The sequence below is a fragment of the Alligator sinensis genome, unplaced genomic scaffold (genome assembly GCF_000455745.1).
Source record: "Alligator sinensis unplaced genomic scaffold, ASM45574v1 scaffold60_1, whole genome shotgun sequence".
In the NCBI taxonomy this organism is placed as follows: Eukaryota; Metazoa; Chordata; order Crocodylia; family Alligatoridae; genus Alligator; species Alligator sinensis.
Genome location: NW_005841858.1, coordinates 4943081 through 4960452, shown reverse-complemented (window position 1 = coordinate 4960452; position 17372 = coordinate 4943081). Strand labels below are relative to the sequence as shown.

The 17372-nt window shown below is 43.3% G+C and overlaps 1 protein-coding gene across 1 annotated transcript in view; it reads left to right on the top strand.

Annotated features, from left to right (window-relative positions):
- Positions 1–4283: 4283 nt before the first annotated feature.
- Positions 4284–17372, top strand: part of LOC102385881 (caspase recruitment domain-containing protein 8-like) — a 55444-nt gene continuing 42355 nt past the window's right edge. Inside the window, exon 1 of the mRNA XM_006016475.3 lies at positions 4284–4385. Coding sequence (XP_006016537.2) covers positions 4284–4385 — 102 coding nt within the window. The remainder of the gene's footprint in view (positions 4386–17372) is intronic.

Below are 17372 nucleotides of genomic sequence, written 5' to 3'. Positions count from 1 at the left end.
ATGATGGAAGATTATACTCTTGAAAATTCCTCCAGAAACTTTTATTAGGTATATTTTATAAATTGATTGATTTGCTTATTTATGCAGTAATTAATACACTGAATTTTTGTATGTTCCTCAGTCATAAAGGTATCAATATTCATGGGAGTGCACTATGTATCCACATGCACCACTGGTGGACTGAAGCAGTCGTGGAACCTCGATCTAGATCAGAGATGTTAACGGTCCAGCCTGTGGGCCAGATCCAGCCTGTGGAGCCTTATGATGTGATCCGTGAGTCTCAGATCAACCTGGTGTGCTGCATGTGGTGCACGCCAATCCCAGCCCCATGTGCTGCACAGTTGTTACTGCACAGTCATTTAGTACTTGCATAACCAAGTACTAGATGACTGCACAGTAACTGATGTTACTGCACAGTAGCATCTCTGCATGGCTTCCAGGTGACGCTGACTGCGCAGTAGCTTGTTACTACTACACAGTAGTGTTGCATCACAGTTCATGCCCCATGACGCTGCTGCGCAGTACTAATGGGTACTACTAGTAATGAGCTACTGTGCAGTAAGTGTTTCATGTAGATGCGACCATTGACTATTTAATGTGGCAGAAACAGTGGAAAAGAGGCAAAATAAAGCAGAGGTATTCATTCTAAAGGGGAATACCTGGTAGCATGGAATTCACTTTGTATAGGGTTTATTCTGACATGGATAGAATGGAGAATGGGCTGCATATATTCAGTGTATTCAGGTATAAAAATCTGATGTAAAGTATCAGATAAGTGCACACAGAGGTCTTCATCAGAAACATGTAGGTGTTAGGTAACCTTGAATCAACACATCCAGGCATGCTATGTTAAAACACAAAATAGCCATTGCAGTTAAAAATGGATAGTACTAAAACTGATTGCTGTTTCTTTTCACATGAAGAGTTTAATAACAGTACTATAAATAACTAAGGATTTTTAGCTGTGTTAGGATCTTGTCTAGTTTGAGAAACAAGAACTCCAAGAGAATCATATTTTATATTACAGTAAAAATGGTGTGGGTAGCGCTGCAGGCATTTGTGCTGAATTACAGGGATTTTAAGTGCATGATATAATAAGAAGTAAAAATGATCCCAGACCTAACAACACTAGCTAGACTCAGCTTCTGAGTATAACCAGTTAATATCTTAGGCGAGTTGCAAATGAGTTGCATTTAAAATACAATGACTCACTTGTCATTCGAATGAAAGGATCCTAGCTTTCTGACAGAACACATTCAGCAAGACATTGTGACATACTGTACCAAAGAGATGATTTAAGTCATGGTACTGATACAGTGGTGAATTCTGTGAGAGGCCCATATTTCTTAGGGTGATATCTTTTATTGGACCAACTGTATAGTGGGATAGAGTTAGACAAGCTTTAAAATGCAAGAGTTCTTCAGAAGAATGTCTTGCATTCAAAAGCTTGTCTAACTCTATCACAATCTAGTCAGGTCTGTTCAGATGCCTGATGAATCCACTTGTACGGAGTCCTGCAACTAGCACATCAAGATCTTCAACACATACACTTAGGCAAGAGTATGGAGGAGTAGAGGCTGTCCAAGACCTGCCATCCCCCTTTAGACCATTGAGGCAAAATCCAAAGGCCAGACTGAGTTCAGGCCAGAGAGCAACAGATAACAACTGCTGCTAACTACCTAACATCTCAGTAAGGATGCATTTCAGTCAGGGTGATGTCCCTTAGCCTTTCTCCAACCAAAGAGTATCCACAAAACAGTGGAGGCTAGGATTTTGAGGTGCCCTGTGCTCACCTTATTCTGAAGGTTGCAACATTGTGGTATTTTATAGGAGCTACCCCACAAAAAATAGCCCCACCACATTGCCGCCAGGCCATTCAGTCAGGTGAAGTTTATGGTCATACCCAGGACCAATGTAAACACAACTTAAATGCTGAAAAGTAAAATATTACATTGTTACTGTGTAAAGTGCCTTAGTGGAATCCTGGAGACTACTACAGCCCATTTTCCATGATTGTCAATTTGAATATTAAAACAAATTTGAATCATTTTTCTTTATATCTACTTTCTGTTTATTTTCTGTATATTCTAGTCAGTAGATTTAGTGGCTAAAGCAGGGGTGGCAAAACATGGCTCAATGGGCTGGATCTAGTTCACCAACTGATTGGATCCAGCCTATGGTTGGGTGCCCTCGTAGTGAATGGATCTAGCCCATAGGTGGGCAGCAACTCTGGCAGCCACATGGTGCCAGGCAGCCAGAACTGCCTCTGGTGTGCCAGGCATGCTCTCTTTCTCTGGGCTGGGGCTACTACCATTGCGGAAGTAGAAGCATGAACCTGCACACAGCTATAGCCCACTGGAAGTCATGATGGTCTGGGTACTCTACCACCCCTGGTGGCATTTTGGCACTAATAAAAGATGAGGGTTCTACTTAGAACCATTAGTAGTGTATATGTGGACACTTCTGTCCAGGGACAATTGTGAACCAACTCACAATCAGTTCCAGTCTTGGAACAGTTCAAGTGTTATGTATGTCTGCACCCTAAGCTTCACTTTTATCAGAGAACGAAGAGGTCTGCAAACATACCAGGACAAAGAATAGTAAGTGTAACTGGCATAGCTCCCTTGACATCAGTGGAACTACTGTAATTTGCATCAGTCAAGAATCTGGCCCAAGAGCCACTAACTTTCACCATATTTTACATCCTGTATATTTTGTGGTATATCTTCAGAAATATATAACCTGTTTAGAGGAGTTATAGGATCAGGAACATAAATAGAAGTAAATCAAACTATTCATGTAACAATATGGGGATAGAAATTATTATATTTTTTCAAATTGGAAGCTTATATTCAGAATTTGCTTGCATTGTAATGTGTGAATTGCATATTTTTGAAGTTTTCAAATTTACTTTTCAAAATGTTGGATTCAACACTTTCAAGAAACGTTTGGATGATTATCTTGCTGGGGTTATCTGACCTCAGCTGACTTCCTGCCCTTTGGGCAGGGGGCTGGACCCGATGATCTCACGAGGTCCCTTCCAGCCCTAATGTCTATGAAATCTATGATTGCATCTCTTTCAGTGATGTCCCAATGTTGGAGAGGCCTGTTGGAAAGCAGAGAGCCTGTCTCACAAAAGGAAAAGAAATAAACTTGACTTGTTTATCTTAGCAAAACAAACACTGAGAGGGGGTATGATTGTTCTTTATAAACAGATCAGGGATAGAGAAGAGCTGTTTAGACTAAAGGACAATACTGGCACAATAACAAATGGGTATAAACTGCTCATGAATAAATTTAGGTTGGAAATTAGAAGAAGGTTTATAACAATCAGCAGACTAAGGTTTTGGAATAGCCTTCCAATCCAAGTACAGGAAGCAAAAAATCCAATTTGCACTAAGGTAAACCCTGGTAACTTTATGAATCAGATTATATAACACGATTGACTGTGATAACAGAGGTTGGATTTGATGACCCTGAAAATTCCATCCCAGTCCTATATCATCATCCTCATTCACAGCTTATATGAGGACTAAGCAACATTTCTGCATCTGTTCCTCCTCTAAGGTCCCAGGGGTGGGCAGCTATTTGCATTGGAGGGCCATTTAATGAGTTTTATTGAGCTGTTGAGGGTCACACGCACACATACACGTATGCAGACACACAGGCACACACAGACATATGCATGCAGATACACGAGCTCTCTGCAGCTTTCCCTGTACCCCCTCCCCTTCTCTGAGTCCCTAGCACAAGGCCAGGTCAGGCAGGAGCTGCGCCAGCTGCACCACATGTCCCAAGGCAGCACATGGGAACACAGTGTGGCACCTGCCTGTTACAGTGTGAGAGCGGTAAAGTTACAGGGCCGAAGGGTACAGCTCGTTTGGAGTCGGAATGTGGGAGTGCGAAGGGTAAGTACTGAGAAGGACTTGAGATGGGTTTAAGTTTTAATTATTCAGGAACTAATTTACCACTCTTTAGATCACTTGTACAGCTGCTTAACTTTCATAAATAATACAAAACACAACATACACAAACACACAAAACACCAAAATACGAGAGAAATTGCTGCTCCTGTTTCTGCTGATAGCGATACTACAAAAAAAAAAAAAAAAGGATTACAAGTACAGTTACAAGTTACAACTACCTTATTGATTTCTGGATTATTTATATTATTCATATTTCATACTTACCACACCAATAGGTGTAGCATACTTGGTTATTCTATTCTGTTACCGAGTCAGATGAAACATTGCTGGCTTGGTGTTCTGCGGCTTTCAGGCGAGATGACTTGTTCACTTAAAGTGAGATATTTGTCTCGGGGACTCTGCACAGTTGATCAGGCTGCAACACGAACTACTTGTGATTCTTCCTTCGATGCTCTGCAAGTAAGTTCTCCTTCGAAATGGGATTGCTTATGCTCGGCTTATATGGAGTGAGTTGACGTCATGGCCCCCTCCTACTCTGCTTCGCCATAAGTCCCATATTAAGGTGCAGATGCAGCATCTAGCGCCCCATATTCGGGTGTGGATGCAGTGTCTAGCGCATGCCCGTTTCACTCCACTGACCCAGTTTAGAGCAATTTTTTCTAGTCCAAGCCAGCTTTTGGGACCTCCCAACTGCTCTAAAGTAACCCTGTATGCTTAGTACCTGATTGGTGCGTTAAGTTTCATTCTGTTACTTAGGTTTCTTTCTACTATAAATCACTTACTTTGTTAGGTTTTGTTTCTATGTATTTATATACAGGCCTTTTCAACAATGGCTAATAGGCAACACACTTATTACTATGACACTGCTCAGCCCACCTGCATGCTGGGGACTCGGGGTAGGGATGCAGGGAGAAGGGGGTCTGGAGCTGTGGGTTATTCAGGGTGGGCTGGGTTGGTGCCGTGCTGTGTTCTCCCCTTTTCCCTGCACCCTCTCCCTTGCCCCAAGTTCCTGGCATGTGTGCGGGGCAGTGTCATGGGGGTTGGGTTGGGGGGCATGGAAGGCCAGGCCCAGGGAGGGGATTGGCTGCCTGACCACTGGAGCTGCTGCTGCTACTGCAACCGGCTACAGCACAGGGAAGGGAGAAGGGTGAAAGGTTGCTGAAAGTCAGGGTAGCCACAGGTTAGATACAATTCTCCTTCAGAGGAGCATCCGCAGGCTGGCTAGAACCATTTGGCGGGCTGGATTTGGCCCATGGGCTGTATTTTGCCCACCCCTGGTCTAACCATTCATTGAGTTTCACCTTTCAAACCTTACTCACCTTTGACACAGTGTTGATAATTGTAATATATAGTTATAGTTATATATAGTTATAATCTGTTGAGATAATTAAAGGTATTTCTTCTTCTTTCATATGGCATCAGATATCAACTTCCAAATCTATGAGCCACTCTTGTATTATCACTCAATGTGCAGACTCCATTCGCCCCATCTGGGCATTTGTAAAGACTGCATCTTTTGATTAAGGGCTGTGCTGTTTGTCAGGCACTGCATTCACACAGGGGGATGTCATAGAATCATAGAATCATACAAGTAGGGTTGGAAGGGACCTTGTAGATCTTCAAGTCCGACCCCCTGCCTGGGCAGGAGAGAAACTAGGCTCAAGTGACCCCAGCCATGTAGGCATCGAGCCGCTTCTTAAAGACCCCCAGGGTAGGAGCCAGCACCACTTCCCTTGTTCCCTTGGAAGTTGGTTCCAGATCCTAGCCACCCTGACTGTGAAGTAGTTCCTACGGATGTCTAATCTGAACCTACTCTCCAACAACTTGTGGCCGTTATTCCTTGTTATCCCGGGGGGCACTAGGGGAAACAAGGTCTCCCCCAAACCTTTCTGGTCCCTCCTAGTGAGTTTATAGATGGTCACAAGGTGCCCCCTCAGCCTTCTCTTGTGAAGGCTGCACAGGTTCAGGTCCTGTAGCCTCTTATTGTAGGGTTTGTCCTGCTGTCCCCGGATCATGTGGGTGGCCCTCCTCTGGACCCTCTCAATGTTGTCCACATCCCTCTTGAAGTGGGGCGCCCAGAACTGGACACAGTACTCCAGCTGCGGCTTGACCAGTGTCACGTAGAGGGGGAGGATCACCTCCTTGGCCCTACTTGAGATGAACCTGTGGATGCACGATAGGGTCCGGTTAGCCCTGCCGACCGTGACCTCACATTGTCGGCCCATGTTCATCTTGGAGTCAATGATGACTCCAAGATCCCTTTCTGCCTCCGTGCTCTCAAGAAGGGAGTTTCCCATCTTATAAGTGTGTTGCCGGTTACTACTGCCCAAGTGCAGCACCCTGCACTTGTCCGTATTGAAACGCATCCTGTTTTTGTCAGTCCACCCTTGCAACCTATCCAGGTCTTTCTGCAGTCTTTCCCTCCCTACTAGCGTGCCCACCTCACCCCAGATTTTGGTATCATCAGCAAATTTGAACAGGTTGCTTTTCACCCCATCGTCCAAATCGCTGATAAAGAAATTGAACAGCACGGGCCCATGGACAGAGCCCTGGGGGACTCCGCTGTCCACTTCCTCCCAGGTTGAATATGACCCGTCCATCACCACCCTCTGAGTACGACCCTTCAGCCAATTAGCAATCCATCTGACCACGTAGGCATCGATGCCACGGTTGCCTAGTTTTTTAACGAGGATGGGGTGGGAGACAGTGTCAAAGGCCTTGCTGAAGTCCAGAAAGACTACATCCACAGCGACACCTGCATCCAATGCTTTTGTGACCTGATCGTAAAAGGCAATCAGGTTGGTCTGACATGACCTGCCCCTAATGAAACCGTGCTGGTTGCCCCTCAGCATCACCCCTGATGCCGGCCCATCACAGATGTGCTCCTTGATGATCTTCTCAAAGAGTTTCCCCAGGATTGAGGTAAGACTGACGAGTCTATAGTTGCCTGGGTCCTCCCTCCTCCCTTTCTTAAAGATGGGGACCACGTTGGCTATCTTCCAATCATCTAGCACCTGGCCCGAGCACCACGAGCGCTCGTAAAGCCATGCCAAGGGCCCTGCAATAACCCCTGCTAGCTCCTTCAACACCCTGGGGTGGAGAGCATCCGGACCTGCTGACTTGAACATGTCCAGCCCCTCCAGAAGCACTCTAACCCGGTCCTCCTCAACCTTAGGTCTTGGGGCATTCCCCTCGAGTCCGTCTTGAATCACGGTGGGGGAGTCCCGGTCCCTACACATGTCCATGATGTTCATCTTGTGAAATGTTGTTTTGAAGCATCTGTATCTAGATCTCAGTTTGTTCAGCTTGACCCATGCTTCTCCGTTAAGGTTGTGTCTAATGGGGGACTTGTTTGGTGTTGGTATAAGATACTGTAGGACAAGGGTGGGTAAAATACGGCTCATGGGCCGCATCCAGCCCACTAGGCATTTTCATAGCCCTCGGCACCCACCAACAAATGGTACCCTGCCCAGCCTGGATCTGCCATTTTGTCCACCCCTGGTCTAATGGAAATCCTAGATAGGTTGAGGTATGCTCATGGGGAATGATGTTGTTGCTTACTCTGATACTTAGCATGCTCTTGGCTCAATGATTGTCCAGGTGGAAGAGTAATGATACTGATTTATTGACACTCAACTTTAAGTACCACTTGTGGAAATAGCCAGCGATGATTTCCATGCCAGTACTCAGTACCTTTTCCAGTTCTGTCATGTCTATTCCCTGGGCTGCTATGGCAACATCTCAGTATACATGCATTGTTCAAATGTTGTCTGCTGGAAGTCTAAGATATATATTGAAAAGTATTGGTGCTAGCACTGACCCTTGGGGGACTCCATTCTTCAGAGTTTGTACTCTGCTTTTTCCTCCTTGGCTGATAGTGCGTTTGAATGATCTCATGGAGATCATGTTAATGATGAAAGTGCATAGCTTGCGGTCAGGTATCATACAGTACACTTTATATTTGAGGCCTTGGGGCTATATAGTGTTATAGGCAGCTGTTCGGTCAATAAAGACTACATCTGTTTTCTGCCTTATTTCAAATCCATTTTTTTTCCAATTCCAATGCAGGTATATTTTACCTGGGTCTGACATAGTATTAGCTGAATTCCTATTTAGAAAGACCTAATGTTTCCCAATGAGAAACTCTTCTTTGAATAGAGGTCAAGAATGAAAAGCCTCAGACAAATCATGGATCAAAGCAATCCATGATATCAGTGGGCATTATTGCCACTTCTACAGAGCCCTTGGCCTGGCTGCTCCACAAAAACACCCAGGCCATATTATTAAAAACAAGGATGTGATCTCAGTTGTAACAGTGTGTGTGCAGTGCCAGTCACCTCAGCTTGGAAAGGGTTTGGAGTAGGGTGACAAGACTAATCAATGTCAAGGAATAATTCTCATGTGAAGAGAGACTGAGAAGACTGGGATTGTTTATTTCAGAAAGGAAACAAATGAGAAGGAGCATAGTAAATATTTAAAATATTGAATGGTCAAATTCTAGTACAAACAGAGTCTCCCTGTCTTCCGGTATAAGAACACGGGAAATTCAATGAAATTAAGAGAAGGAAAATTCAAAACAATATTAGACTGGTCCTAACTGCCACATGGAGTTGTTTAGGCTAAGAATTAATCAAAATGCAGGAGGAGTTGGTCATGTATATTTAGATTAAGAATATCCAGAGTCATGACAGTTAATAACATCATCATTTTCAAAGGTTTCCTAAACCGGATGATTCAGGGCTTACGTCACTTTCTACAGGGGACTAGCATGAGACCTAAGGGTGCAGACAAATGATCCCACATTTGCCTAATGTAGGGTTTTTACAACTTCCTCTGAGATTGACGCTGGATGGGATCAGAGATAGGATGACGACTAGGTAGACATTGGTCTAAGCCTGTATGGCAGTTCTTGTTTTCCACTGAAATCAGTGGGTGTCTGATGCTGAGGATTGCCCACAAGAAACTTGACCCTGGGTTAGAAGTTTTTACAATCGATTGACTGTGGGCCTAATTCAGCACAGCAGCTGAATGGGATTATTCACATGCTGAAAGCAAACTCAGTCAGAGCCTGTGGGAACAGTTACCTTTATTTTCAGTTGCACAGAAGTGATGCATCGCTAAAAAAAAAAGCAGCAGTGTTGGTTATCCTGTTACTTTTAGGTAACAGGATAAAGGTTTTGGAATAAAGCATTACAAAAATACTGCAATATTATGTAGCAATGGCCCCAACCACTGCAGAGACACTCTTGGAAACTGGAATATGGGATGGTTAGTTAATAGCATTTGTTTGCTTTGCAATTTTTAATTCCTGAAATTAGAAAATGCTGACACTACCCTCTAGTCTTGTGACAAAATATATCTTCCATGATTCTCATTTAGCCTGAGGTGTTTATGTGAAATAGCCACTGAAAGTTACCAAATACATCTCTGAAAATTACTGCATTTATGTACTTCCTTTTGGATTCTCATTTCTTTTTCTCTCCTGCTCCTCCTCCTTTTTTGCTTTTTAAAAATATTTACTTTCCATTGAATCCTGTTACCCTTTGTTTTCACTAGCAGGAAATTGATATGCAAACTAATATCTTTGTTTCTCTTTTAGACTAGGGATTAAGTCCTTCCTGTTCTCCTTAGTGTATTGTTTTACACTGAGCTTCCTGGTACAAATGATTGTGGGTAGGGTGGTTAAATGTAGGGGATTGCCGTTGGCAATTGCATAGTCCATGTCATTTAAAAAAAACCCAAATCCTTCAGTGTTACTTTGACAACTCTTCTTTCTTAATAGAGGACATTTGATGGGATCCATTAATATGTGGGGGTTTTTACCCACCATTTGGGAATTTTGTAGATTTAGTTGCAGTCCAGTCGTTGTGCTGTGTTGTGTTCTAGAGGAGTTTGTTATTATTGACAGGGCATGCAAATTTTCTGGTTATATAGATACTTCTTTCAAGATATTTTTATCCTGCTTCTTGCAAATGTAGTAAATGACACAGGTAAGTAGTAGGATGAAACAGCTCCACCAGAGCATTAGCAATCTAGGTTTATGACAAGATTCAATGAATAAATGGGGGCGAGCAGACAAACTGGCAGGAAAAGGAGTATGATTTCTGTATATTTCTCCCATCATATTGAACAGGACAGGATTTCAAGGCTTATGAGCCAATCACTTGGCAAAGCCGTTGGAACAGGGCTCACTCCAACCCCGCCTGTCTCTTATTACTTATCTTTGTGTTCTGGCCAAATGCCTAAAGAGTGTACACAGTAAGCAGCAGAGACTGGCTCTGAAAGAAACAGCAAAATGGTATCTAATCTTTACTGAAGATGATGTATGTGTAATATAAGCAGGCTGTATGTTGTAGACAGCTAATTCACTGCAGCGCTAAGTAGCTACAGAACAAGGATTTGTGACAAGCTTTTCAAGGTCTGAATTTGGCCCAGAAATGTCAACAAGTAGGATGGCCAGTCGTTACCATTTATGGGTTAATGTCAGTAGGAGAAGAAGAGGTGGTATGATTCATGCCCAGACCAATGAATCCAGAGTCCTGGCTTCTATTTCTAGCTCTGGCTGAGACACTGGGTGTGTTTACATGTTCATTAATGTGCCGTAATTATGGCGCATTAAGTTTAGTACCTGTAATGATAGGTACTAACTTAATGCGCTGTAATCCGTGCTACTGAACATTAGCACAATCAAACTGACTTTTTGTGACATTAATGTGCAGTAGACTAAATCTACTCCGAATTAGTGCATTGACGTGTTTTGCCTGCTGTGCTAATGCACAGTACAATTAGTCTACTGCACTTGAAGAGTCTTATGTAGATACGCCCATTGTGTTGGTGATTTTAGGTAAACCTCAGTCTCTCAGTCTGTGCACCAGAGTTATGAGGTATTCTAATCAATGAATATGCATATACAAAGTACACAGAGAGCCTGGGTAGGCAGGTGTTAAATAGCTGTAATAAACTTAACTGCTCACTCTAGCGGTTGCCCTTTATTACACTCTAGGTGTTTGGCAGCTTTCCAGTACAATACAACATGTCTAGGAGAGGGAGATAAATTGGTACATAAGAATGTATTTATTTTCCTCTGGAATCAGATTGTATCCAACATGCATGGGCTAAATAAGTAAGGATGGGTCCAGAGAGCTGAGTCTGCTGGGTGTGAGTCTGCTGCAGACTCATTCAGTTTGCTCACGTTGGGGGACAGGTCACCAGCTGGGGAGATTCTGTGCAGAGGACAGTTAGCATTGGGTTGCACAGACTCCTGGGTCTCTAGAAAGAATGTGACATGAAGGCTATTAGTGGAGGAAGGTTTGGGACCTACTTGGTGTTGGAACCTAGGCAGCCTTAGCAGCTGAAGTATCTGACACCTTTGGCTCAGTTATGATGACTAGACTCTACTGGACACTCTTTGGAAACAGAGATTTGTGCCACAGCATTATAAGACCCACAGAAGACTTTACATGTACATTTTACAGGATGTGTTGTTAGTTTAAGGCAGGGGTTCTCGATCTTTTAAGACTCAAGGCATCCCTCATTAGACCCACGGCACCCCTTTGAAATTCCAGCACTTAGCTTTCACTCATTTTTTGATTAAAGAAAAATACTAGAGTAATTCTTCTGTTTCAAAGAACCCAGAAAGACCACAGAGGATCAGAACATGTTAACACTATGGATTCCTATCTGAAATCTCTGTGTTTATCTTGTGAATCATGTTTGATTCACACCTACCAGTAGTAGCATTGCGTGATATTCTGCACCACCTCCGAAAGGATCTCAGGGCACTGTAGGGTACTGTAGCACTCTGGTTGAGAATCATTGCTCTAAGGGCAGAATGCAGAGGTAATCAACGCTGGTGTTTATTGTGTATAACAGGTACAGGGTTGGCTGCACCTTTGTGTCTTCCCTCACCAAGTGCATACTCTTCAGGTATCAGGGCTCCTGCCTTCACCTCTCCTGTGGTAGAATTTCACTCTTAGACCAGATCTTGGACTATGGTACCCTGGGCGCAGTAGACTAATTCTACCGCACATTAGTGCTGTGGGCAAAATGGCAGCAGAATCAGTCTGCTGTGCAATAGCATCACCTAAATTGGGTGTGCCGGTGCTACTGCTCAGTAGTGCTGGTTATTACACATTTGGTTAGTACCTGTTATTTTAGTTTAGGTACTAAACTAAATGCGCAGTAACCACTGCATGTTAATCCACGTATAGACATGTCCCCTGAGTATTAGCCATGCACACCAAACAGATCTAAGTATGTCAAGCAGATCCCTTCCTTTTGGGATACTATGACCAGTGGTGAACAGAGTTACCAGACATCCTTCTTAGATCAAATATTGTTGAGAATAAATGGTAAGAACAAAAAAAATAGAAAAGAAATGGATTTTAAAACCACAAACAAACTCTCTATATATTTATCTTGCCTAAAGGCTTATCATTCTCCTGATAGAAACCTAGGAAAGCCTAACATCTGTAGAGATCCACAGCTGGTCTCTGTGAATGTCAGCCTGAACAACTTCTTTGTTGCAACTGCTTGACCTCTCATCTGATCAGCCCAAATCCAACTTTTCTTTAGGCAGATAATTAGCACTTAGATGGCTAACTTAGCTGTAGATCTTATTCCCCCCTGTTTAACTTGCCTTCCCCTTCTGAGCATGCTATAAAGGGTTAATTGCTTTTGATCTGCTGCAGTTCTGTTCCACCAGGAAAGGCACATAGACTCTGTGTAACTCCCCTCAAAAGATGATTCGTGATGGGGCAGTGAGACCTTCTTTTCTTTTAGCTCAATAGCTCAGTGGTTAGGGCACTTGCCTAGGGTCTGGAGTCCCATATTCTTGGCCCCACTCAACCAGAAGGGAAGTGGGGGAGAGGTGGTTGAACCTACCACTCATGTCTCAACAAAGTGCTCAAACCAGCCTGTGGGCTAGGCACTACCAGGAGCATATTCTAGTCCTCCTGTTGAAGCTGGCCTACTGAACAGTCAACAGGGGAAACTATATAGGAGACAGAAGTGGAGCAAGTCACAGGTGGCCTGTCTCTGTGGTTGAGTAAGGAGGACAATGTCTTGGGAAGAAGTATTGTATTTTGCTTCCAATAGAATCTCTCTATTTTGCAGTTACTAACTGCTGGATAAGATGGATAGACAGCAGTGAAATAGTTCCAATGGAAGCAGGAGCAAGGCACTCATCTTTGAGTTGACAATGTTTTCTTCTATTGTTTTACAACTTACGTGGAATCACACAGAAGTGGATCCAAAGGGGGAGCAGGAGCAGCAACCAGGGCTGCAGGGGTCACTTTACCCCCACTCCCAGCCTCCTCTCCCCCCTTCCCTCCGCCAGGGTCAGCAGACTGCACCACAGAAGAAGCAATTGAAGGCTTTTTTAAGTCTTCAAAACAAGTAAGAACTCTTCCTCCACTATTTTCCTTCCCTGCTCAGAGGCACCTCATCTGCCCTCCCTACCTTTCCCCTCCTCCATCTGCCACAGCTGCTGTCACTGTCTTGGAGGTGCTGAGAGCTCTAGGGCTGCTCCAGCCAGGCTGCATGGGGGCTGGACTCATGCCTGGACAGCAGCAGTGCAGTGGGTGGGTAGGTGGGTTTCCTGCAGCCATTACTTCATTAGTTGCCTTGTCACAGTCTCAGTAACAGGGGTTGGGACCCCTGTTACAATGGAAAGTGCCACATACAAGACTAATATTAGTTATGTAACTGGCATTTTGAGCTCCTTAAGATGGATTCTAGATTTCAGAGCACAGTCCATGGGGAGGCCCAGCAGATTGCATAATCAAGCCTGCAAACTGGCCCTGTGCCTAGTTCTAAGAGGCGAACTGCAGGGTTGTTAGCCTGCTAGTGAGATGCAAGCTGCAGGGGCAAACCACAGCCTGTAGCGCTGCAGTAAACATTGGGATAGAAGAGTAGCAGCATCTGGGCCCTGTTGTAAGGCGACAGGGTGTTGGGTGACTGAAAGAAGAAGGAGTCAGGGGGATTGTGGGCCTGGCTGCTGGGCTAGAGAGTGGGGTCTGGCCCAGGTTGTGGTAGCAGGAGCTCCTTGAGAGAGCAAGTCTCAGAAAGAAGTGGCTAAACTTGCATGTTTGCTTTTATTTGTGCTGGGGGACTTCGGAGTGGCGAAGGGGAGAAAAGGAGGCCGCAGTAGGTGCCAGGGAGGCATTCTGCGTGTTGAGTTGTGGGCATAGGGGCCCAAGAGCCCAGAGAAGTGTGAGGAAGGATGTGGCCTGTGGAGGGGCTGTTACTGTGCCCAGAGAGAGAAATAGAGATCTCAGCAGGAGTCCTGCAAGGGCCAGGGGGATGAGATGGAGGCAGAGGATGAGATGGAGACCTGAGTAGGCAGAGCAGGATTAATTTGGTTGCCAAGGGGCTCCAGGACTGCCCTCTGAGGTGAATCCTGTCTCAGTCGTCTAAAGGTGGAGCTGAATTTGTCCCTCAGGTTCTTTTTAGCTGATCATAATTCTTTTGATCTGCTGGCTCTGGATTAGTGAAACAAACTCTGTAACTTGGCTAGAGCTCAGATATACATTCATCACAGTTAACAGCTTTGAGCGCTGTCCCTTAACATCTCTGAAGCAGTTATTAGGAGATAGCTTATCTTGAACTATTGTTTTACTTCCTGCTTGTTTTGTTTTTTTTAACCAATAGACCACTATTATAACAACATATTCATACTGTAATCATCCCAATAATCATGTTATATAAATGTCTATAAATTGCTATAAGAAGGGTGTTTGGGCACAAAAGTTTGCAATTGAAGATTTTTTTTTTGCAGAAATCTAGTTGGTCTAATAAAAGATATCACCTCTACCATGAGTCCTGATTCCTTTATAAATTACTACAGTGCAGTCCTCCATCACATGGCTGTACAGTTACCACATTTGTGAAATGCCTGTGAGATATTTACATACCCATGACAGAGTATATAGTATGTATACAGTTATTTTACTCAAAGGGCCCTATAAAAGTAAGAGTTATACTAAATTTTTAAAAAACATGTTATCTTTTGACCATAACATTTTATTGGTTATTTTAAAGTAATGGCAATAAAATAAATAATAATCTGTTTATAGCACTCTGGCAAGGTTTTATTTTAATATATTACCAGAGCTTTAGTAGGCATGGAGTGGAGAAAATGCTCTCATCAGCTATAACATCCTATTAATACTGGATAGCTCCTTCATTGCTGTTTAGCTCCTGAGCCTAATTCAAGAAATGACAAATGACTTTTGACACACAACCTTTTAGTCTCTGTTCTGAATTGTTGATTAATTTATTAGATTTGTTATTGCATAAAAGATCATAATTCCCAGTGAGGTAAGCTCATGTGCCTTTCCGGTACCTTAGCTATTATAACTTTTTAGCTTGACATTTTATTTTAGAATTAACTAATTAAGCAACAGATTCTGACAGGGTTAGATTACTCATGTTTGTGTAGTGTCTTGCTTTGGACATCATCCTGTTAAGTTCAGTGGTCCAATCTATGTCACAAAGTACAACTCAGTGGGTGCTTCAACATGAGACACCAACTACACAGTGGCCTAATAACACTGTGCAGTAACTTGCCAGGTGCAAATTACTGTGCATTGATTTAGTACTTAGTTAACCAAGTACTAAACTTAATGTGTAGTAATTACGGTGCATTAATGAATGTGCAGACCTGCCCAGTTTGAATAAAGGTTTTGAAATAGATTTCATAGCTTTTTAGGGTTGGAAGGAACCTCAGTATGTCATCGAGTCCAACCCCCTGCCCTGGGCAGGAAAGAGCGCTGGGGTCAGATGACCCCAGCCAGGTGCTTGTCCCATCTCCTCTTAAAGATCTTCAAGGTAGGGAAAAGCACCACCTCCCTTGGAAGCCTGTTCCAGATTCTGGCAACCCTTACTGTGAAGAAGTTATTTCTAATGTCTAATCTTAATCTGCTGTCTGTTAGTTTGTGGCCCTTGTTTCTAGTTACTCCAAGGAGTGCCTTGGTAAACAGAGTATATACTATTCCTTGCTGCCTCCCACTGACGTATTTGTAGACGGCCACAAGATCACCTCTTAGCCTTCTCTTGTGGAGGCTGAAGAGATCCAGGTCCCCCAATCTCTCCTTGTAGGACCTTTCCTGCAGGCCCCTAAGCATATGAATGGCCCTCCTATGAACCCTCTCAAGGTTATCCACATCCTTCTTAAAGTGTGGTGCCCAAACCTGGACGTAATACTCCAGCTGTGGCCTTACCAATGCCACATAGAGGGGAAGTACCACCTCCTTAGACCTGTTCATGATGCACCTGTTACTGCATGATAGAGCACAGTTAACTTTACCGATCACTTCATCATGTTGTCAGCCCATGTCCATCTCTGAGTCAACAATGACTCTGAGATCCCTTTCTGCTGTTGTGTTGCTATGAAATCTAGCCCTACTTTTGATCACTGGAGTACTTTTTGGTTCTTTCTCTCCACCTGCCTTCTCTCTCATTCTTTTCTTCTCATCTTGTCAGCTTCCATCTTTTTAGTTTTAGTTCCATTTTTTTAGTTTCCCCTTTTCCTTGGCTCTATCCTTTATGCCCTTTTACTGAGTTTTGCTTTTCTTTTCCTCATTTATATTCTTCATTCTTTCTCTCTTCTTTCTCATCTTGCTTATCCATCCATCTTGTTCTTCAGCCACTCCGCTCCTTCCTTTCTGCCCCGTATCTTCAGTCTTTTTTTTTAATTTCAGCCAGTTTGGTTTCTATTCCTCGTGTGCTATCCACCGATTAAGTCATTGCTATACTCCCATATTCACCTTTTACTAGCGGAATTATTTACCTGTTGATCACTCATTTATGTCTCTATATGATCCTAAATGTATTTTGGGGCATTTCATTAGCATAAAGGTCCCCACATGCTAAACCAGAGTATTTTTATACAATTGTCAGGGTTTCCTTTAGGATGTTGCCACCCTATCATATATTTGCAAAGGTCACCAGGTACAAATCCATTTTGAAGGTAACGTTGCAAGTTGACGCCTATCTTGCTGGGGTCACTGATCCCAGCTGTCTTTCCTGCCCAAGTGCAGTGGGGTGGACTCGATGATCTGTAAGGTCCCTTCCAGCCTCTAACAACTATGAAACTATGAAAACAAAACAGAAATGTCTCTTTTTAGGTTAATGAATTATACTAGTCTTCTTACCAACTTTTATGCACTTTGGCTTGTCTTCATATAATTTTTAGATTGCTGTGGGGAAAGAAGGAAAACCGGATCCCACTATCAGCATATAATATTCAAATATTAACCTGCAGCAAACTCAGCATGCCAAGTAATTCAAATACCACATCAGGTAAAAGGAATAAAATTGCCCCAACAACAATAGGATTAGAATATTCTGCAACAGAAACTGAAGTCCAATAAATATGTGTTGATTTAAATAAAAAGACAAAAGCTAGATTCCGGCTGGAGAGTAGCCAAGACAATAGATTCATAG